Genomic DNA, 22602 nt, shown 5'->3' on the forward strand with positions numbered 1-22602 from the left:
TATAGTTTTTCAAAGTAGTTTCTGATAATCCTCTGGATTTCTATGCTGTCAGTAGTAATTTCTCCTTTTTCATCCCTTATCTTCATAATTTGGGTTGATTCTCTCCATTTTTTTGTTAGGGTGGCTAGTGGTTTATCTATCTTGTTAATTTTGTTCAAGAAAACAGCTTTTGGTTTTGTTGATTTTCTGTATTTTTTATTCTCTATTTTGTTACTTTCTGCTCTAATTTTAATAATTCCCTGTCTTCTACTGGCTTTGGGGTTCAATTGTTCCTGCTTTTCAAGGGCTTTGAGGTGTGTTGTTAGGTTATTTATTTGAAGATTTTCTGTTTTTCTTATGTGAGCACTCAGTGCTATCAATTTTCCTCTTAATACTGCCTTCAAAGTGTCCCAGAGGTTTTGATATGTTGTGTCTTTATTTTCATTTGTTTCTAGAAATTTCTGATTTTACCTCTTACATCTTCTATGACCCATTCTTCATTCAGAAGTGTGGTGTTCAGTCTCCACATGTTTATGTTGTTTCTCTGGGTCTTCTTATAGTTGATTTCTAGTTTCATTCCATTATGGTCTGAAATGACACAGGGAAGTATGTAACATTTTTTAAATTTGCTAGTGCTCATTTTGTGTCCCAGGATGTGATCTATTTTGGAGAAGGTTCCATGAGCAGCTGAGAAAAATGTAAACTCTGCTGTAGTTGGGTGAAATATTCTATATGTGCCCAACAGGTCCATTTGGTTAATGGTGTTCATTAGTTCTGAGGCATCTTTACTGACCTTTGTCTGGAAGATCGGTCTAGTGTTGTGAGAGGTGTGTTGAAGTCTCCCAGTATTGTTGTATTGGTATTTATGTGTGACTTCATGTCACAAAGAGCTTGATTTATTAAAGTAGCTGCACCTATGTTTGGGGCATAGATGTTGATTATTGTTATTTCCTCTTGCTGTATTATTCCTTTGACCAGTAAAATATGACCTTCTTTGTCTCTTCTAATAAGTTTGGGTTTGAAGTCTAATTTGCCTCATATCATAGTTGCTACTCCTGCTTGTCTTTGAGTTCCATTAGCATGGATTAACTTGCTCCAGCCCTTTGGCTTGAGTTTTTTTCCTATTTTTTCTTCTAAGGTGTGTTTCTTGTAAGCAGCAGATGGTTTGATTCTGGTTTTTAATCTATTTTGCCATTTTATGTCTTTTTATTGGGGAGTTGAGGCTGTTTACATTCAGTGTGATTATAGAGAGATAATTTTTAACTCCTAACATGTTAAGATTTTATTTCTGTTTGAGATACTGTTTATTATTCTTTGCTTAGTTGTCTGATGGATGGGAAATCTTGTTTCTTTGTTCTGGTGTGTATTACCTATTTCTTCTTTGCAGTTAATCTCCTTGAGTATTTTCTCTAATTCTGGTTTTGAAGACATAAATTACTTCCATTACTGTTTCTCATGGAAGCTTCTTATTTCCACATCTAATTTGATAGATAATTTTGACTGGAAGTTGTTTTCTTTCAGAGTTTGGAATATGTTACTCCAAGCCCTTCTGGGTTTCATTACTTGATTTGGGAAGTCTGGAGTGATTCTAATTGGTTTGCCTCTGAATGTCACTTAGCCATTTTTTGTTGTTGTTGCCTTTAAGATTCTCTCCTTGGCTTCCACATTAGTCATTTAGACAATTATGTTCCATGGGGATTCTCTTCTCTGATCCTGTCTAAAGGGAGTTCCGTAAGTTTCCTGGACCTATGTATCTACCTCTTGCTCTATGTTTGGAAAATTTTCTGCTATCACTTCCTTGAAGAGATTATTGATCCCTTTGGTTTCACCTTCTTTTCCCTCCTCTATTCCAATTATTCTTAGGTTAGCGCTCTTAAAATTTGCCCATATTTCTTCAATGTCAGATTCCTGCTGCCGGATATTTTTTCTAAATTAGAGACTATGCGTTCATTTTTGGATTGCTCATCTTCTAAGAGCAAGATTCTATTCTCCATGTGGTCTAATCTTTTTTTTATATTTTAAATTGAGGTCTTTACTTCAATGATTGCATCCTTTATCTCTTTTTGACTCTCTCTGAATTCTTTTCAAAATTCCTCTATTATTTCTACAGTTATTTTCCTGATTTGATCTTCTAGAGATCTCTGAAATTCTGTGTTATCAGGTTCTGATGTTGTGGGGTTGTAGGCATTCATTGCTCCATTGTTATTACTCTTTCCCATGATTCTGGAAGATTGTGCCTTCTCTGGGTTCTTCCCTGGGTCACTACAACTTCACTTAAGGTCCTCTGGATATTGAGTCTGTGGTATCTCAGTCACCACTACTCCTTTACTGGGTTGTGTTGCAAAGTATCAGACCCAGGGAGTCAATTGAGGCTGCTTTAGACCATGGGTGTGCCAGGGTGGGCATTCTCCCACAGGGAGCTGCAACTATGGTGTGATATCTCTGTTGCTGCCACTCCCCCATTGGGTTGGACTGTAAAAATCTCCAACCCAGGGAGACTCTTTGCATAAGTCCCTGGTAGTGCGGTACTGGGATTTCTCCTCTAGGGGCCACAATTTGACTCACGGTTGTTGAGTGTGCTGATGGAGCTGTAGTGGACTCAGTGAACTCACTGCTGCCACTACTGGCAATATGATGCCGCTGCCACACCCTCAGCTGTTATGCTGGTGTATTTCTTCTCTGGTTTTGAGCTCCTTTCTGAGTCCCTGCAGGGTGTGCTGAGCCTGGCCTCTGGGAGCTTTAGATGTTCATTGCTTGCAAATACTGCTGAATTCAGCCTGACTGTTCTGCAGCTGTTCACCTCGGCTTGCTGTCCACCCCTCCTCTCTGGAGCCTGGTGGCTTGTTGAGTGCGCTGATCTGGAGCAGTCCAGTGAATTTGCTGCTGCCGTCGGCAGTATGACGCTGCTGCTACATCCTCAGCCCTGAGGTTGGCATACCTCTTCTCTAGTTTTGAGGTCAGTTCTGAGTCCCCCTCCTCTCTGGAGCCTGGTGCTGCGAGGGAAGATGGTGCCGGCACACTCTGCACCATGGATCTGGCTGCAGCACTGCAGGCTGGTTTCTTTTCTGGTGTCTGGTTGTTCTTCCAGCCCTCTTTTTCTTTGTCCCTTGTATTTACAGTTTTTATTTCTCTGCTGATGGTGTTTTCTGGCTAAGAAAGGTGCTGATTTTGTGGTAATAGAGATTGATTGTTAGAGGGACTCATTAACACCGCTTTTCTCTGTCTCCATCTTCCCAGAAGTCCTCCAGATGATTATTTAAAACCATTAGGTTGGATGAGATCACTGGCTACTGAGTGTGAATAAAGAAAATATCTGAAAAGAGAGTCCTAAAGGAAAATGGCACTTAAATGTAGAAAATGTCAGAAGTCATTGATGAGAAGAAAAACAAGTTATAGCTATGATGGGAAGTGACAATCTAAATGGAAAAAATTGTGTGTGGGGGTCTCCAGTAACAAAGTTTAAAATGTTTAACCAGGACTTCTATAAGGCCTTGTGTTCTGTGTTGTCCTACATTAATTTATGTGCTTTCTAAAACATTAATTCTCAGCACATCACCTTCTTGTATAAAGCTCCTCCAAAATTCACCTTTGTTCTTAGGAGCACAGAGCACTTTGTATGTGATTAGTTCCAAGCTTCTTTCTCTAACCACATCAGCTCCTCTTGATCAGCTCAACTATGAATATTTTCTTTCCTTGCTCTTGCCATTTCTATACTCAGTAGCCACAAAGAACTTCTTTGTTCTCTGAATATCTCTTGTGTGCTTTGGCTTGTCAATGTCTTATATGCAATTATTTTTGTCAAAAATCTCTTTTTTCCCATCTAACCCTTAATCGGTTTTATTGGTTATTTTCAGCTTAGGTACTACTTCTGCAAAAGTTTAAACCTTCCTGCCATCTGAATCTAGGTTAGTTGCTCTAGTAATTTGCCCACTATCAAACTATTCTCTTATCTGTGTATTGTTTTCATTACCTTAACACTACTCTGGAATATCCATTAATGTGTGTCATTTGGCATTCAGGATAGAGTCTTCTTTATCATTTTACCTATTATATTTACCATAGAGGCTAGTATATAATAGACTATTGATAAATGTTTGATAATGGTCCTACATCTTCTATTTATTCCTTACTATACCTTTTGCTATTAAGCTATATAATCAAGGCTTTTGCTTTTATATAGTAAATTTCATTTATTTATGTACTAGACATTGATAGTACTATTCTCTTGTATAAATTGTCATGCTTTTTTTTTTTTTTGGTGGTACTGGGGTTCCTGGAAACCCTTCTACCTCCAGTCTACACTTTCAGACCTATTTTTATATTTTTATTTGGAAACAGGGTCTCTTAAGCCAGCAAGGCTGACTTTGAACCTGCATGATTCTCCTGTCTCTTCAGGGATTTCAAGCTTGCACCACCACACCTGGCTTTGTCATGGCTTTTTGAAGGAAAAAATAACAAATTAATTCTCCCCATAAAATCCAAACAATGTGAAGGAAAATATAACAAATGAACTCTCTCCATAAAAATTATACAAGGTTAAGAATAGATGATTGAGGAAAAAGGTAGGTAATAATTTTAAATAATCCTGTACTCTATACCAGACACAAGGATAAAATCCAAAATGCATTCATCTTGAATCATTTTCACCAAAGACTGACTTGGATGTGTCCCTAAAGTCTGAAGACTAGGTAAGCTTGTCTCCTTGCTTAAAAAAAAAGTCCCATCCTGCATCTTTTTCCAAAATAGCCTGACTTTATGCATATAATAAGGTTGATCACTGTAATTCATAATCTCCACCAAGGGGAGAATTGCTCAGAAGACACGAGTTCCACATTGCATTCCCTTTCATTTCATGGAGACTTGGCTAGGATCTTCAACACACAGAACTGTGGTTAGGCTGTTCTCTCAAATTCTCAATAGACTTCTAGGCCCTTTGTAGCTAACATTAGGCTGCTGGCATTGGTGTTAATCTTCTAGCCACTCTCTAAAGCACTTGTCATCTTTTATTGGTCTACCATTTTTCCTCATTTCCTATTGATTATTTTAAATTAAATAAGTATAGCACATTCAACAAATTTCATGATTTTCTTTGTCCTTAGGAATCATCGTCTTTCCTGAGAATCAACTCAACCCATATCTATGAGCAATATTTATAATTTTTATAACATTTTCAATGTTTTCTAATGTAATTTTGTCCCATCATGTACCATTTCCAGTGATTTCACTGGTTCTGCCCTTGATAGACATAATGAGATTTTGTTCATTAAATGCCTCAGAACTAAGTGAAAATAAGTTTTCAACCAGTGTGTGTTCTACAGCATCAGAATAACCCAGGGCACTTGTTATAAATGTAAATTGACAAATCCCATTTCTCCAACTCACAGTAATTCAGAATTTGCAAGAAGAATTTATATCTTCAGTCTTAAGAATAAAAAATATAAGAGTAATTTTCTCAAAATCTGCTCTTGTTGACTATATCCACTATTTTGACTTATCTCCATGACTGAGGAGTATAAGCTCAGTTTTTCTGGATAAATATATTTTGGTGTAAATATGTTCCAAATATTACATAGGAAATACATATACTAAAATTATTTAGTATTGGTTGAAAAACTTCTTTTTAACTCTGAGTCAAGTTTTTCCTTTAAAGAACTGGCTACATTACTGATAGGGTGAATAAAACATGTCTGAATGTGCACTGTCAAGAGATATTTTATGAAATATATGATTTTGTTGCCAACCTTGGAAAATGATTATGAAGCAGATATTGAAGGAGAGAGCCAAATGTGAGAGCAAAAAGACTGAGCAATAATGTATAAATAAATCTATGATTTTGTCCAGAGATTAGAAAATAAGAGGATAAAAGAAATTGCAGCCTAGGTTATGCACAGCATATAGTGTCTTGAGCAGTGAGATATGGCATCTACCTGGGAATGGGCTCAATGTATTCTAGCCAGTTGTTGGAGGTATCTGAGTAGCAGCACCAAAATAGTGTTTCACATTCATTTGTGAAATGGTTCAGTTTTATCAAAGACTGGGAGTGTGAGTGTAAGTAGTAAAGACGTTGATGTGGGTGTGTGGGCTATCTTTTATTGAAATTGAGATGTAACAGACACTGGAGATTCAGCCAGTGAGTTATGGGAATGTTTCGGGGAGAGAGTCAACTGGGAAAAAAAATCAAAGATGATTCTTTGATCTAGAACCTGATGACTGGTAGCATGATTACCAGAAAAAAAAAGGATTCAAGAAGAGAGTTTGAGGAGATGAGAAGGTGAATCTATTAATCGGATGATTCATTCATGATGTTAGCACACAGTACAGGTGATCTCATCCAGTGAATGGGCAGGAAAAATGGAACCAGATCTTCAGAGAAGATGAGACAGTTGATCTTAACTTGAGCCTATGCAGGATCTCAGGAGTAGTTGACATTGGCTGCATCTGAGTGATTTTCCAATTATAGGAGACCAAAGAGGGAAAAGGGCTAAGAACTGAACTTTAAAGATTGCATTTAGAACTAGCAGAATGAAGGGTAGTTGTTAAAAAGTAAGTAAAGAACAGGTCAGAGTATCAAGAGTTTCAAATTTAAGAAGCAGTTTCTTCTAAAAGGAAGATGGCTATCCTCAGATATTGCTGCTGAGTGGTGCTAAAGAATAAGAAAAATAATATTACTGTTGATGTAGTTGCAAATAACCTTCAGGTAGGGATAAAAGTTTGAGCAAAGACAGACTTCATAGGGTAAGAGAAATAACAGGATAAGGACAGGGGGACTTGTTAAATGAATTATCATATACCCTATGAACTAGGCCAATATAATATAGAGTGAAGTAGGCATGTGTTTTCTGATAAAAGAACAATCTACTATGTCCTCACATTTTAAAGGGAAGTTCAGTAAGAGAAATATAATGTAGAACCTTTGGAGTGAAGAAAGTAAAAGAAAAATGAAGACATTTATATTTTTCTTTTTTATGAAATAATCACAAGGTGCTATCTTGTGGTTATTTATGGAGAAGTAGTGATTGGAGAAAGTTTTATCTTTGCATAGTGTCACATTTAATACATCTTAAAACATTTTCTAAACTTATAGATGTGTTGCATCTATTTATGTTTTCTTTTTATAGTAACAATGGTAAGAATTAACTGAGATTATTGGAGAAATTATGGAACAGGCATGAGACAGTTAATGTTTTAAAATATGTAGCTGGGCATGGTGGCACACGCTTGTAATCTCCACGCTTGGGAGGCTGAGACAGGAGGATAGCGCAGGTTCAAAGCCAGCCGCACTGGCTTAAGAGACACTGTTTTCAAATTTAAAAAATTAAAAAAATAGGTCCAGGAGTATAGCCCAGAGGTAGAAGTGTTTCCAGGAACCCCAGTACCACCAAAAATAAATAAAATAAAATATGTAAAATATTTCAAGCAAACCACTAAGAACTCAGTAGATGTAAGAAAAGAAAATAACAATTGAGCTGCATGTTGAAGTGGACTGAGAGTAAATTAAGGGAAGTACCTGGGGAGAGATGATTAGAGAAACTAGACTATGTTTGTAGGCAGAGGGAAATGCTCAGGTGTAGAGAAAAATCACAAAGATACAAGAGCAAAAGAGAATAACAAATAAGGCTATGTCCCCATGGAAGTAGAGAAGGGCTGGATTGGAGCAAGACTGACACAGAAGAAGAACAAGTCTTTGAGGGACAGAGACAAGGAATATAGGAATTTTATACTGTAGACAGCTTATGTAGGATGGCCTCCATCTTCCCAATCAGAAAGAGGACAAGTGAGAAGTAGGGTCTTGAAGAAAAGGGGAAAGTCTAGAGTAGCCATGAGTATAAAGATATTATCTGACCATAGAACATGATTAAAATAATGATTGAGCTGTAGAAAGGTTCAGGTGAGGTTGTGTAGCATCTGTTTTTTTGTTTTTTTTAAATTTTTTTTATCGGTGCACTGTATTCATACATCATAATGGGATTAAAAAAAAAATTTGTAGACATACATGTACACATCGCCCAATTAGCCCCTACCCGATTCCCACCTTGTTCCCTCCCCATCCCTCCTTCCCATGCTTGGCTTAGTAGTTGACATCTAGTATTATAGCAATTTATCCAAAATTAACAATAATAATCTCACAGAACAGTTTCAAGCTTTTGATGACTTAAAGATAATATTTCAATATTTATTTTTGCTTTCTTTCTTACCAAAGAATATTTTTAGGTGAAACTATCATACATTTATTTATTTATTTTTCAGAAAAAAAAATCTATCCTAATATGGAATATGGACTCTAGATACCCAAAACAATCTCAAAAAAGAACAAAGCTAGAAGATGTATATTTTCTGATTTCAAACCATATAAAGCTACAATAATTGAAACAGTGTAGTACTGTTATAAAGGCAGATATACAAACCATTGGAGTTAAATAAAAGCCTAGAGATAAATTCTTCCATATATTGTCAAGTTATTTTTGACAAGGTTTCCACAAACATTTGGTGGAGGAAATAATAATCTTTTGAAAAAATATGGAATGCTTCGCTAATTTGCGTGTCATCCTTGCGCAAGGGCCATGCTAATCTTCTCTGTATCGTTCCAATTTTAGTATATGTGCTGCCGAAGCGAGCACAGCATCTGGTTTTTTGTTTTTTTTTTTTTTTGATACCAGCCAGTACTGTTATGATTTCCTCCAGCATGGTGTATTAACCCAGGTGCAGGTGTGGAAGAGATGTGAAGAAATCTCGAGATGGCTGAAGGGTTTGGGGGTAATGTTGGGATGCATGTTCACACCTTAACTTTTCCATTTTCTAATTATGACATTCTGGGTAAGTTATCACCTTACTGAACCTATGTTATCATTTGTAGCATAGGAAATGCAAGGCTTACCTCAGAGATTGTGTCGTGAGGAAGAGACTGAGGTTACATCTGTAGTTCTCAGAGAAAAGAACACAAAGTTAGTTGTGTTCATGACTGAATTTCTCTTGTTATTGGGAGCTAGTCAGGCAGTGTGATCTGCAAGACGGAGGATAACAGCTGGATGGGGATGATCAATAGCATGAGTTCTGGAGACAATGCTTGGGGGTTATTCCCATCTCATCACTTATTAGTCAGGGGGCTTTGGGCAAATCAAGTCATTTTGTTGCTCCAGAGGGCACATCTAAATGAGGCAATGTTTACAAGGTTGTTGGAAGGAGTAAATGGATTTAGTGTAAAATACTAGAAAAATGCCTGGTATAGTTAAAACTTTAAGACTTGCTATAGTTGCCTTATTTGCAATAAAATAACTACAATAGTAATAATAATAATAATAATAATAATAATAATAATAATAATAATAATAATAAAGGGTTTTTTATAATGAGGTTTTTGAAGATGGGAAATGGAAAGGCATAGACAATGATGAGTAAGAGGTTATGAGTTTCCGAGGATTACAGATATCATTGAAACAGCTTATCATGGCTGACTACTTAAAAACTACTCTCTGCAATCAAGAATGGTCAACTGAATTGAATAGACACTTCAAAAAAGAAGAGATACAAAGGGCCAATAGATAAGAAAAGATGTTCAACATCATTAGCCATTAGGGAGATACAAATCAAAACTACGCTGAGATTCCATTTAACCCCAATCAGAGTGGCAAGCATAAAGAAATAAAATAACAACAATTTCTGGCGAGAATGTGGAGACAGAGGAACTCTTTTACACTGTTGGTGGGAGTGAAAACTTGTTCAGCCACTATGGAAATCAGTGTGGGGATTCCTTAGAAAACTGGGTATGGATCCACCATATGATCTGGCTATATCTCTCCTGAGTATCTTTTCAAAGGGGTTGAAATAAGAGAACTACAGTAATATATGCCTACCCATGTTCATAGCAGCACAATTTGTAATATCCAAAATATGGAACCAACCTAGGTCTCCATCAACAGATGAATGGATTGCAAATTCATTGGAAATACACACAATGAAATTCTACTCAGCTATAAAGAAGAACAAAATCATGTCATTCGCAAGAAGATGGAAAGTCCTGGAGAACATTATGTTCAGTGAGATCAGACAAGCACAGAAAGAGAAGGGACATATGTTTTCTCTAATATGCCCAAACTAGGTAGTATTTGGGATGTCAGAGGGACTCCAGATATAGGAGGGAAAACCTCAACAAAGCTGAAATGGAAGGGCATTAGACAAAGAAGGCTGAGGTTGATTAATGAAGGAGCTATATTATATCCAAATATGTGAAAGTATGAATGTAGCATGGTTAACCTGGATACTCATTGGTAAAAGGGGGCAAAGGGTGAAGTGGAGGGGAGAGCACCAAACAGAGTTTGATGTATGCCATTTTCAATATGATCTACATAAAAATAAAAAAAATAAAAAATAAATGAAATCCACTTTAGCTGAATTGTAAACACAAGAAAGCTACTCTCTTGTGAGTGAAGTGAAGCACATTGCTTCTTTGTGCAAGCAAGTATAAACAAGGCTAACAATAACACTGCTTTTTCATAGTTTAGCATTCAGTTAACTACTATAGTAGGTCTGTTTGCATGGAGGAGGCTTGCTGGAGTGGCTATGACCTGCCTTCTGTGGGACACCAGCCCGTCTAGCTACATAGAAGCTAGAGGGGCTTAATTTTGCTTCTCACAAGTCTCTCATTTTGAATATTTGTCATTTGTATTTCTTACTAGTTTACTGCCTCTTATATTTCCTACTTAAGTGCTTTTTTCTGAAGTGGGAACAATGGTCAATTTATAACACTTAATAGGAGATAAAGCAGAGTATCACATTTTGAAATGTACTCTCAGCTCCTTTGCTGATTCTCTGTAGTCTGTTTGAGTTCTGCAAAATAGATTCCAATCTGATATGTGTTAAATGGGAATTGAGTTAAAGCTCCATTAGTAAGAGGCATTAGGGTATCTTTGACCTGAGAGTCATGGTAAAGCAAGGAAAGCAGATGAAGTAAACAGCCCTTCTCTTGAGTCCTCCTAGGATACAGTTACTATAAATGACTGGCGATGACTATAAAATTCATAAAGCCATCAAACTTGTTAATAACTATTCCTAGAACTATGAAATTCAAAGAGGATTTGAAAGGTCATTTAGTTCTTGCCAGCTCTAACCAAAAAAAAAGAAAAACTAAAATAAAATAATTGCATGCTATTATAAAGTCATACTGATTGTTAGAGACTTTTTAAAGGGAAATTTCACAGTCTCAGAAATACAGTTGAGGTTTTTTTTAACAGTTCTCATTGCAGAAAAGGTCATTTCAATACCTAACCTGAGCCCCAGTATTCTAAAAGGCAAGTCCTCCTTTTCAATCCTAGTTAGGTATGGTAAAGAGTTGTTTACTAGCTTCATTGTAAATGAACAGTCATTGAACATGTACTGTGCACTCATTCTCTTCTTATAACAACATTCTGCATTCTGGCCACCAAGAAGTCACTTAAAGTCTCTTTTTCCAGTCCAAATTAACCTATAAACATTTCCTCTCCAGAGTCCTAGTTTCTAACTCTCTATTAGTCTTTGAAACCTTTCTCTATAGATGTTCTGTACCTATTCCAGCAGTGAGCATGTTACTCAAGTAGTTTCTGATGAATTCTGAACATAGGAGATTTTTTAAAGTTTTTTTCATTGTTTGATTTTGCTAATGGCAGTAGATTTTACACATTTTTTTCTATCATGCGTTCAATTCTTTCAAACTTTGGTGACATAAATAAGAACAAACAAGAAAGACATCTCATACATTAGTATGGAAACCCTTATTTATTAGAGAAGTATCTTATTGTGTGCATGTACACACACACACACACACACACACACACACACACACACACACAGCAGTATAACCTGCTCAGGCAATGCATTTATTTAAAGTCACTTTGAGCAAACAAACCACTTTGAGCAAACAAACATTAATGTGTACAAGTGTAAATGAAAAGAGAATCCTTGCAGCAGAAGTTCTAAAATCAAACATAAGACTATGATTTCTTTAATATTTTTCTCCTCACAGTTTGAGGTTAGGCAGGCAATCAATAAATATCTGTGCACAATGATTTTCAAGGTTCTGTGTGAAATTGTAGATAGTATTCTCTTGAAGAGTTTTAAGTAGTTGGAACAAACCAACTCACTGTCATGCAGATAATTAGCTATAAAAGCTACAATCCAAAGTAAGCTGTAGGAACCCCAAGTGACACTAAAAATCTTAAGGCTTATGGTTGACAGTATTTTCTGGAATATCTGGGACAAAGTCACCATGGGGAAGAGGAACCGTGTGCTGGTACCTGACGGGTACATAGATGCATAGATAGAGATGTGTGGGGCCCACTGCTGGCCAGGATAGAGAAATGTGGATTACATTGGCTTCTACACAAGGCCTTTTGTTGCCAGGTATTTAACTAACAGGTAAAATGATTGAAATTGAACTTTAGATGAGACTGTAGCAAAGGGTTGAAAGCATGTGCCATGTGTGGACAGGGAAAATGCTATCTGGCCCTGAAAGGGGGATGTGCAGTGTAGCCATGTTGTTGGAGCAATTCTCCCAGGAATGAAATGGAGTGTTTCTTCCCAAGCCAGTTTTACATGCTTCTGCTTGCACGTAAATATATTCATGTGACAACTATACTCAGGTGCCCTGTGCTCATAGACATATATGTACTATGTCCTCCCTTCTCTCATGAAGCAAACTAAAAAGACATGGAACTAAACTTCAGGGCCTTGTGGCAACAGAGTCTTGAACATATAGAACTACTACAGTTTAGCAAACACCGAGAAATTCTTATAGGGACAACCACACTGTACTCTTTGAAAGACAGACTAGAAAACAGCGGAGCAAAGGGGTGAAAACAAGAAAACAGAATGAGGTGAAATATAGCTAGAGAAGAGAAGAAAAATAAAAAAGAAGAGAAAGAAGAAAGAAGCACAGTAATCAGCTTTTGGAGAATGTAAACTGTGGGTAAGGATGCTAATTCAATATCTTGAGGTATAAAATGTGGCTTTAAGTACTTGTGAATACCTACACAGCTGTACCAAGATCTCATTGCCATTTGTTCTTTAGATAATAAATGACTGAGAATATAGACCATGTGCCATTTCATCCATGCATCCTCATTTATATTATATGCTTAGCCCTTCTCAAATGCTTGTTGAATAAATGAAATTATTCTATCCTGAATTTGTGATTCCCTTAATAAATTATTCTAATATAATCAATATAATTTTGCCTACTTTTCTATAGGAATACCCCTCTGTGGGCTCCTAGTTTTACCAAGGGTCAAAGGAACCTCCTGAAAAAACACTGCTTCCCCTATACTCTCTCTATTCATCTTTTAAATTTTATACTTTAATATATCATTCTTTTAAGAAAAAAATATTCTGCCAATTTTTCTGGGAGAGGAAACACAGTGAGGCATAGCACACACTTATACCTTGGTGTAAATACACATGTAAGGTCCTTTCCTAAGAATAGGGTTATATCAGCTGAGAGCATGAGGATTCTGGTCTCCCAAGTAGCAAGAGAATGGACATGAGGATAAAATGGAATCCAGGGACAATGACAACTTGCTCCTGCTCCTCCATTTTGTCTCTTGTTCCTGCCCAGGGATGGCCACTGTCAGCTCAGGCATTTTTTCCTGGTCATTCTCCTGTCTTCTGGTCCTTCAGATCTTATACCTGGGAAACTGAGGATGTCTTTGTCTCTGCTCTGCCAACTCAGCAGCAGAGCAGCTGCATCCTGCATGCTTCCAGGCTTTTACTCTGTATGCACTCATTTACTGAGCAGGTATGTTCTCAATACACCTTTTAAGATGGCTAATTGGTTTCCCTCCCTGGCCTGATGTATCTACTATGTTTTGTGCCCTCTCTCTGCACTGGGCATAATTATTTTCTTTGAGGAACTTTATTGACTGAAGAAAGGTAAGAACTTAAGTACACAGATGATCACTCTCCCTCTCCCTCCAAATGATATGAGCAGACATGGAAATTTTGAAGTGGGACTTAATCATTGTGCCCATGGTTATGGGTGGTCAGAGAAGTAGGCCTGTACCACTCTTCCATTTGGAACATCATAAAATTGGATCCAAAGACTGAATCACACCCTAATTCTTAGCACCCACAATGCTGTACCAATTACTATGTCCAATAAACCTCCAACCTTTCAGACACTGTTCTTTTTGATAATAGTGCTCTCCCTTGAACATTATTTTTATGTGTTTACTGCCCTTTACTGAACTGGTTCTGCTTGATTTCCTTTCTTACTCTTTAATTTGGTAGCAAGCACCTAATTTTACAGTCCACTAACTTTGTTGAAAATAAATTCACTTTACTTTTGTGGTTAGCATTAGCCATTTGATAATGTAAATGCCACATTAGGGTACAGTGAATGCTTAGTAAGTGTCATGCAATTACAAGGTAAATATATGATTTGTTTATTTCTCCACCTAACACAATGTGGACATAGTAATTATTTTTGGACCCATTAAGTGTACTCACTGTATAATCTGTAAGAAGGTGAATTATGCAGGTAACTCTTACCACATCCCATCTCCACAGACTATGAGGTTATACTTGCTTAGGATTAAGTTGTCTTGGATAAACTTCCTTTGCTGAATCTACCATTATGCATTTGCTTTGGGGATGAGCCATACCTGTTGCACATCTGGAAGAGTTTAAAAGTAGCTTTAGCATATTCTGGGGGGTGTGGAGACACCAACATTCTGTATTCAAACTAACGCTTTTATTTTTGCTTTGCCCATGCATTCAATAGGATGGAGTAGGAGAGGTATGGGAGAAATAGCATGTGCCCTTTTAGACGCCAGTCCTCCTTCACAATAAAGTATTAGAGTTTAGCTTTTAATTGGTATCAGAACATATTTACCAGGGATGTAAAAGCCCCTGGGACCCCAAACTTCATTTCTCCTAATGATTGTATATAGATTAAACTGAGGCTATCAGTGTTGCCTGAATGACTTGTGTCAAAGTTAAAATTCATATTTGTCAACTCTGGTCTTCTTTTTCTTGACTCATAGACCCTGTGTTAGCTTCGCATCCTACACCGCTCTCGGCAAATGCATGTGTCCTGAGTCTCATATGAACAGAACAGTAGCCCATTTTTGTTTTGGTCATTTGTATGAATCTGTCATCCCTCAAATAAAAATAAAATATAAAAGAGGATACTGTGAAGGTAAATATGACTACCTAAAAATTGAAGGAGTTTTTTGTTTTTACAAGAAAACATATGTTTTTTACAAAATTGAGTCTCTGGAAGAGTCTATTACATGGTAAGCTACCTTAATGCACTTAAGATATTTGAATAACATCCATTTGATTTCTACAAGGCATTTTAGAAACATGGTTATTTATGAATGAAAGTGCACCTTGTCATCAGCTACATGTGTCATCTCTGTGAGCAGTAGCTTCAAAAATCCAATAGCAATTCATTTTTCACTACAGGGTGGCTTTCTGGCTTGGTGTCTGCATTAGCCACTTAGGACCTTTATTGTGTCTTTCAGGCATTGAGAATGCCAGCGATATTGCACTGTACTCGGGCTTGGGCGCTGCAGTCATAGCCGTTGCTGTCCTGGTCATTGGTGTCACCCTTTACAGACGGAGCCAGAGTGACTACGGTGTGGATGTCATCGACTCTTCTGCATTGACAGGTGGCTTCCAGACCTTCAACTTCAAAACAGTCCGTCAAGGTCAGCGGCATAGGTCCCCCTACACCTTGTCCTAGGCCTATAGACTACACTCACATGGGAGCCATGATGTTCTCCTTGGCCATGTGTGTTGGTAGCTATTGGCACTGGGAGCCGCTGCCAAAACATTTTCACACATCAGGACTCCATGCTCAACAAAGTGGACTTCCTGGGTCCTTGGCTACTTAGAGGACAAATGGATCTTAGTTCACCACTAGCATATTGAGGCAATTCCATTTTTGGTATGTAATAAGAGTAATGAATTATTTTATCTCAAATTATATGAATTTCTCCCTAATTTGAGGTTATTTATTGAATTTAGTTGACTATAATGCTGATTATTCAAGGCTGAGGATGGAGTCCTAAACCACAACCTTACAGGTATCTTTATTAGACTCTATTTCTGTTTTAAATAAGTAAAAACACTTTACAGGACATATGATGGATCAGCTAGCCCTGGGGAAAATGAAATTTTCCTAAATGACTCTCAGCTGTGGTAAAGCCCAAGCAATCTCTTGAGTGGGGGAAGGGGCATCTATCATGTCAAACTATTGCAATGCACATATTCAAGTCAGTTAATTCTATCATAGAAACTGAATCTATTTCTGACTAAAGGATAAGATATATGTGGCTTTTATTTTAGAAAAAAAAATGATATTGTTGCTCTTTAGACAATGCAGTTCTCTACCTGGACTTCATTGTCCATGTTGTCCCATTTATTTCTGTTTACTTAGTGTCCATAATGCCTGTGACACTGGTAGAAAAGTCTCAGTGTTTATCATTGATTGAGTGAACAAGGCTGCTGAACTGGAAACCCAAGCCTACCAGGGAAAACAATTGAGAGATGGCTGGCATTGCCAAGAGTTTGTTCTCTCACTGTTTATTTCTGGGCAATGGGGTGCATCCTTTATGTTTGAGAATGTAATCATCCATGTGTGGTTGAGCCCTTTGCAACTCAGTAAGACCCTGTTTAAAAAATAAAAAAAAATATATAGGGCTGGGGATGTAGCTCGGAGGTAGAATGCGCCTGGGTTCCATCTCCAATACCACTAAATAAATAAATAAATAAATAAATAAATAAATATTAAAACAAAACTAGTGAAGAGCTGATTTTCACATAAAAACTAGAAACAGAATTGCATCAAATAATAAATATCAATATCTGAGACTATAACACTTGATAAAAATAGAGAAAATATGTTATTATAAAAGACCATTTTATGTATAAGTCCACGGGCTTTAAAATCAGTTAGGTTTGAGTCTAAAACTGCTATGCAACCTAGTAAACCAATGAGTTTACTCACTGGTTATGCAGCCAATTTTGACAGCTACAAAATGAGAATACTAACATCCTCCTCATAATGTTCTTAGAAGAATGGAGCATCAAGTGGGATGAAAGGCATGGTTACTCAGCTTAAGTACTTTTGGAAAATTCTAGTTGATATAAGTTTTAATAAGCAACTCCTTTTAGAAGGTGTCTCAGAACTTACAAGTATTATGAAAATTGCTGAATTACATGACCATTTGTTTATTTTTTGGCCAAGAATCTCACAAAACTAATGATATAAGGAAAAATAGAAAAAAATCTTTTTTGTGTGTGTTTGGGTGCTGGGGATTGAACCCAGGGGCATTATACCGCTGAGCTATATCCCTCAGTCCTATTTTTCTTTTTCTTTTTGGGTACTGGAGATGGAACCCAGGGTCCTTATAATCTCTCGGCTATACTGCCGTACATATATTATTTTTTATTTGGAAAGAGAGTCTTGGTAAATTGCTGAAAGCCTCACTAAGTTGCTGAGGCTGGCTTTAAATCTGCAATCCTCCTGTCTCAGCCTCCCAAGTACTGAGATTACAAGCATATGCCACCACACCCAGCTATTTTTTTATTTTAAAACAGGGCTTTGCTGAATTGCTGACAGCCTCACTAAGTTGTTGAGGCTGGCTTTGAACCTACAGTTCTCCTGTGTCAGCCTCTCAAGTACTGGGATTACTTTGGTGGGTACTATTATCTTCATATTCATTGAGATGATATACTTGACATTGTTGGTAGGTGGCTTTTACTGTCACTATCTCTTCTTAAGCAGTATCTCTGTTGCCCCAGGAAGGGAACAGTGACTGATAAATAGAATGTCACACTTTGTTGTAGCTCAGTGCTAAATCACTTACCTGGTATGTGCAGGCATGACAAAATAAATAACTAGATAGTATCCTTGGAGTGGACAAGAAATTTCCAAAAAGTAGATTGGGATGACTGGCACTGATTAGGCTTCAAACAAGTCAGCAGCATAACATTCTTTTTTTTTTAATTTTTTGCCTATTGGCTGTTGTTTTATTATTTTTTATTAGTGCATTGTAGTCATACATCTTAATAGGATAAAAGACTTGTGTAGAGATACATGCACACATCACCCAATTAGCTCTTACCCAATCCACACCCCATTCCCTCCCCATCCCTCCTACCCATGCTTTGCTTAGTGATTAATTTTTATATATTTAAGGACATCTTGTGCTTTAGAGTTTCCCTCTTCCCCCTCCCATCCCCTAAGTTAGGTCGCCTTATTTGGTCCTCTGTAGGATCTCCTAACTGTGGACTCTGTCATATGTACATTCTTTTTTCCCCCTTTTTTGGGCAATATTGGGGATGGAACCCAGGGCCTTCAAACATGCTAAGCAAGTGCTGTATCCCCAAACTATGCCACAGCTCTGTGCCTAATTTCATAATCAAGCACTTTCTACATACATGCCATTTAACTCTAGGAAATATGTTTCGCTTCTTTGTTCCATAAAAGCTAGGAAGGTCTCTTAAGAGTACTCAAAAATTAAGTTTCAGAAGGTGAGGGCTTGGTATCAAATAGTCATGAAACTTAGGGAAAAGATTTTCAAGGTCTCCATGGAAACATGTTACAAACTCTTTTCAGACAGGAAGAATATCCTATGTATCTCTATGTATCTCCATAGAGAAGAGTTAAAAACTCTTCTTCAGTTCTATTCTTGCCTAGAGAGAACACAAACAAGAGCAAGGTCATAACCTATATAACTCTTTGTGGTTCTTTTAAAAAGAACAGGGCTTGAGTGCACCTGTGTGTTGCCATAGCAGCCCCAAGCCTTGGAGAAATGCACCATCAAGGTGCCTTTAAATTTTCAATGTGATTTCATATGATTTGTATATTTTTTTCCTGTCATTCTGGATTCTTATAGCATCCAAGTAAGAAGTGGAGAAACTCAGGGTTATAGATTTTCTTCTGGCATTCTTACAAAGTATGAAAATGAAAAGCAATAGAGGCTAACACAGTATTGCCCAGAATTGCAACATTTTCAAAAATACCATACTTTAAACATTTTTGTCAGGCCCCAAAGGGAAATTGTTTAATATGGTTTGGGTTTCGATTTGAGATGTCAAATTGACAGACTGATATGGGTGGGAGGTTTGGGACTGAGGGTTATTTTGTTATTTACTAATAAATGAGATTACTTCATCTTAAGAAAATATTACAGCATTTCTTTTTAATATTCAGCTTGGAAAAAATTGCTGAGGCCCAGAAGATTACAAAAGAAAATTTATCATGTTTTTGCAAAGACTTTTTTTCATTTGTCTTGAGACAGAAAGGGATCTATTCTGGGCTGCTGCCTATGTGGAATCTGAGTGTTTCTCTGTCTCTGTGTGGAACATCCTTTCTCTCTCAGATGGACATATGCAGTTTTGGAGCCAATTGGCTACTAAGACATGGAGTGATTCATCAAGTCCCCTGACCCTGTGCTGTGGAGATACATCACTTCCTCCTGCAGCTCCAGAAAGTGCCAGAATTCCAGGAGAACTGTGCTGGAATAAGGCAGCTCTATCATAAACATAGCTACCTAGTCACCCTGCTGTGTCATCTCTTGGCATTTAAAATGAATAGATATTATTTTTGTGCTGAATTGGACTGCAAAACATATTTTTTTCTTTTTAGTTTCTTTTTACCAGATAATATCACATAAGCAATAATACCTGAGTTAGAGAACCTGACTGAATGCCAGAAATATTTGATTTCAAAAGAAAGCATGTCAGAAGATACTAAATCTGGGTGTGATGAGGCACACCTGCAATCCCAGAACTTGGGAAGCTGAGACAGGAGGATCTCAAGTTCAAGACCAGTCTCAGCAAAACCCTCTTCAACTTAATAAAACTGACCCTATTCCCAAATAAAAAGTAATAAAAAGTAAAGTGGAGCTGGGGATATACCTCATAGGTATAATGACCCTGAACTTAATTCCCAGTACCACACAACAAAAGAAAGAGAGAGAAAGAGAGAGAGAGAGAGAGAGAGAGAGAGAGAGAGAGAGAGAAAGGAAAGATAAAGAAGTAAATTAAAGAAAAGAATTCTTAAGAAGTACAAATTTTTTGACTGGCAGCATTCAAAGAATGAAGTAGGAAGACCAGACCTTTCTATTCCAATGTGCTGGTCAACCAACTGTTATATAGCATTTCTTCTTAGTCACTGGGCCCTGCAGAGTGGCTGGCCATACAGGTTGTTTTGCATTTAGGGAAGACAGCTATAAAAGGACAACAGCTGGCTTAGTTTCTGAGTGACAGATCAATTCTTTTTAACCAGGTAACTCCTTGCTCCTGAATTCGGCAATGCAACCAGACCTGACAGTAAGCCGAACATACAGTGGCCCCATCTGTCTACAGGACCCGCTGGACAAAGAGCTCATGACAGAGTCTTCGCTCTTCAACCCTCTGTCAGACATAAAAGTCAAAGTCCAGAGCTCCTTCATGGTTTCTCTGGGAGTGCCTGAGAGAGCTGAGTTCCATGGCAAGAACCACTCTGGAACTTTTCCCCATGGAAACAACCGCAGCTTTAGTACCATGCATCCTAGAAGCAAGACACCGTACATCCAGAACCTGTCATCACTCCCCACAAGGACAGAATTGAGGACGACTGGTGTCTTTGGCCACTTGGGGGGGCGCTTAGTAATGCCGAATACAGGTAGGTGGTAAGTGTGTTCCAGCATTTGTTTAAATACTTCAAATTTACATTATTACATCCTGCCAGATTTATTTTACAATGGTTATTATTCCCTTGTTAGGGTAAAGGCCAGGTCTTCACCTGGCTCCTTGGTTTATACAACAAACCAGAACCAAGGCTGAGATTAGACTCTGCAGACTTCATCTCATCCTGGAGTGAAAACTCCATATTCCCTCTGAAGGCTTGGGCAGGTGGGTGTGGTGGTACATACTTGTAATCCCAGTTCTTGAGAGTCTAAGATAGGAATAACAAAGGTTCAAGGCCAGCCTCAGCAACTTAGTAAAGCTGTCAACAACTTAGTGAGACCTTGTTTCAAAATAAAAAAAATAAAATAAAATAGGGCTGAGGGTATAGCTCAGAGAGGTAGAATGCCCCTGAGTCCAATCCCCAATACCACTAAAATAAAAATCAACTATAATAAAATGCCTGTATAGTCCCCAATATTTAAGACCCTCTGACATATATCACCTAGAACATGACCAGGAAGCATAAAATATATTTACTCACATGACTGTGACAAGTACCATGCTTATGCTAAGCATGGTTTATGCACTAGCAGACTTTTTTTCATACTGGAGATTGAACCCAGAAGTGTTCTACCTCTGAGCTATACCCCCAGCTAACCTGAGATTCTCCTGTCTCAGCCTCCAAATTACTATGATTGGCCATGTGCCACCATGCCCAGCTATTAGCCAACAATTTACTGCAATGACACTCAGTCTCATTTCATTCTTAACTGACATCATAAATGCTTTCAACTGTTGATAGACCTTTCCAATACTGTTACTTCATGATGAGCAATGATGAACAATCATTGCAGAGTTGCTCTTTTGAATAAAACATCAGTTCCAGGACTATACCATAGCACAATTAATTTCGAAGTATTTTCCCCTCCTTTGGGTTGGAAGACAGGTGATTTTCTTAGTGTTTTGACAGAACTAGCCAAAATTTTACCTCATAAAATGAAACCTGGCAGCAGGGTGTGGTGGTACACACCTGTAATTCCTGTACTTGTGAGTCTGAGACAGAAGGGCCATGGGTTTGAGACCAGCCTCAGCTACCTAGTGAGAGACCCTGCTTCAAAATAAAAAATAATTGATTGTATATTCAAAAGACAATACACATCTGGGTTCAACCCCCAGTAACACACAGAAAAAAAGAAATCTGTAATAATATGTTCTAGCTAACTGACCTCTCTAGTGGTAACTTGAAACTAAACTTTGCCCTAAGTTAATAAGCTATGTTGTCTTGTTCCCCCACTGAGTTCTGTTGTTTTCTTTAAAATATCATCCCAGATATGTTTTATTTCTTTTAAATCATCATCCAGTTATGCCCTAATAATAATGATTTTCTAGCCTTGCAGGTACATCTTTCTTACTGTTTTAGGATGTTATAGTGTCTGTAGTTCAAACTTGTGTCACCTGTAAATGTGTGATGCAATTCTTCCTGTTCCTGTTGATAATTAGCAGATAGGAGACTCAGTGCAAATGAATCCGGCCACAATATTTGCCAGTAACCCTCCCTGTGAACATTCATGAATAAGAGGTGTGGATCCTGGATGAGTAGAAGAATATGGTGCATTATGCACGATAATTATATAAAGCCATGCATTGAGTCACTGTGCCATCATCTGTTCTCCTCTGTCCATCTCAGTTTAGCACTTAGGGGACTCCCATTAGAATAGGTGGGCAGCTACTCTTCTCTTTTCCCATCCTTATTTATTAATGTGTGTGCACATATATTTACATGCACAAGAAGGTAGTACTCAGAGAAACTCACTCATTGGCTATGATACTTATTTAGTTTCTTCAGAGAAAGATGAAATTGTGATGTACCAAAGAACCCCTATGACTTGTCAAACACCCAGATTAAAAACAAACAATTTTGATAGCATCATCAATGATTGTCACAAGGTTCCTCTGAGAGGGGGTATTTTCCAA

General features: G+C 37.6%; 1 protein-coding gene across 3 annotated transcripts in view; it reads left to right on the forward strand.

The window, feature by feature from the left end:
* The window catches only part of UNC5D (unc-5 netrin receptor D), a gene marked incomplete at both ends in the record, with an annotated part of 663802 nt that overhangs the window by 571102 nt on the left and 70098 nt on the right, over nt 1–22602 (forward strand). For 2 of the 3 annotated variants that reach the window (XM_080710802.1, XM_080710803.1), the window contains 2 exons: nt 15471–15656; nt 20246–20623. In XM_080710802.1, coding sequence (XP_080566928.1) covers nt 15471–15656; nt 20246–20623 — 564 coding nt within the window. Of the gene's footprint in view, nt 1–14725; nt 14741–15470; nt 15657–20245; nt 20624–22602 lie in introns of all 3 variants that reach the window. The other variant, XM_080710801.1, reaches the window with a different exon arrangement.

Source organism: Muscardinus avellanarius (genome assembly GCF_963383645.1).
Source record: "Muscardinus avellanarius genome assembly, chromosome: 14".
Taxonomy (NCBI): Eukaryota; Metazoa; Chordata; class Mammalia; order Rodentia; family Gliridae; genus Muscardinus; species Muscardinus avellanarius.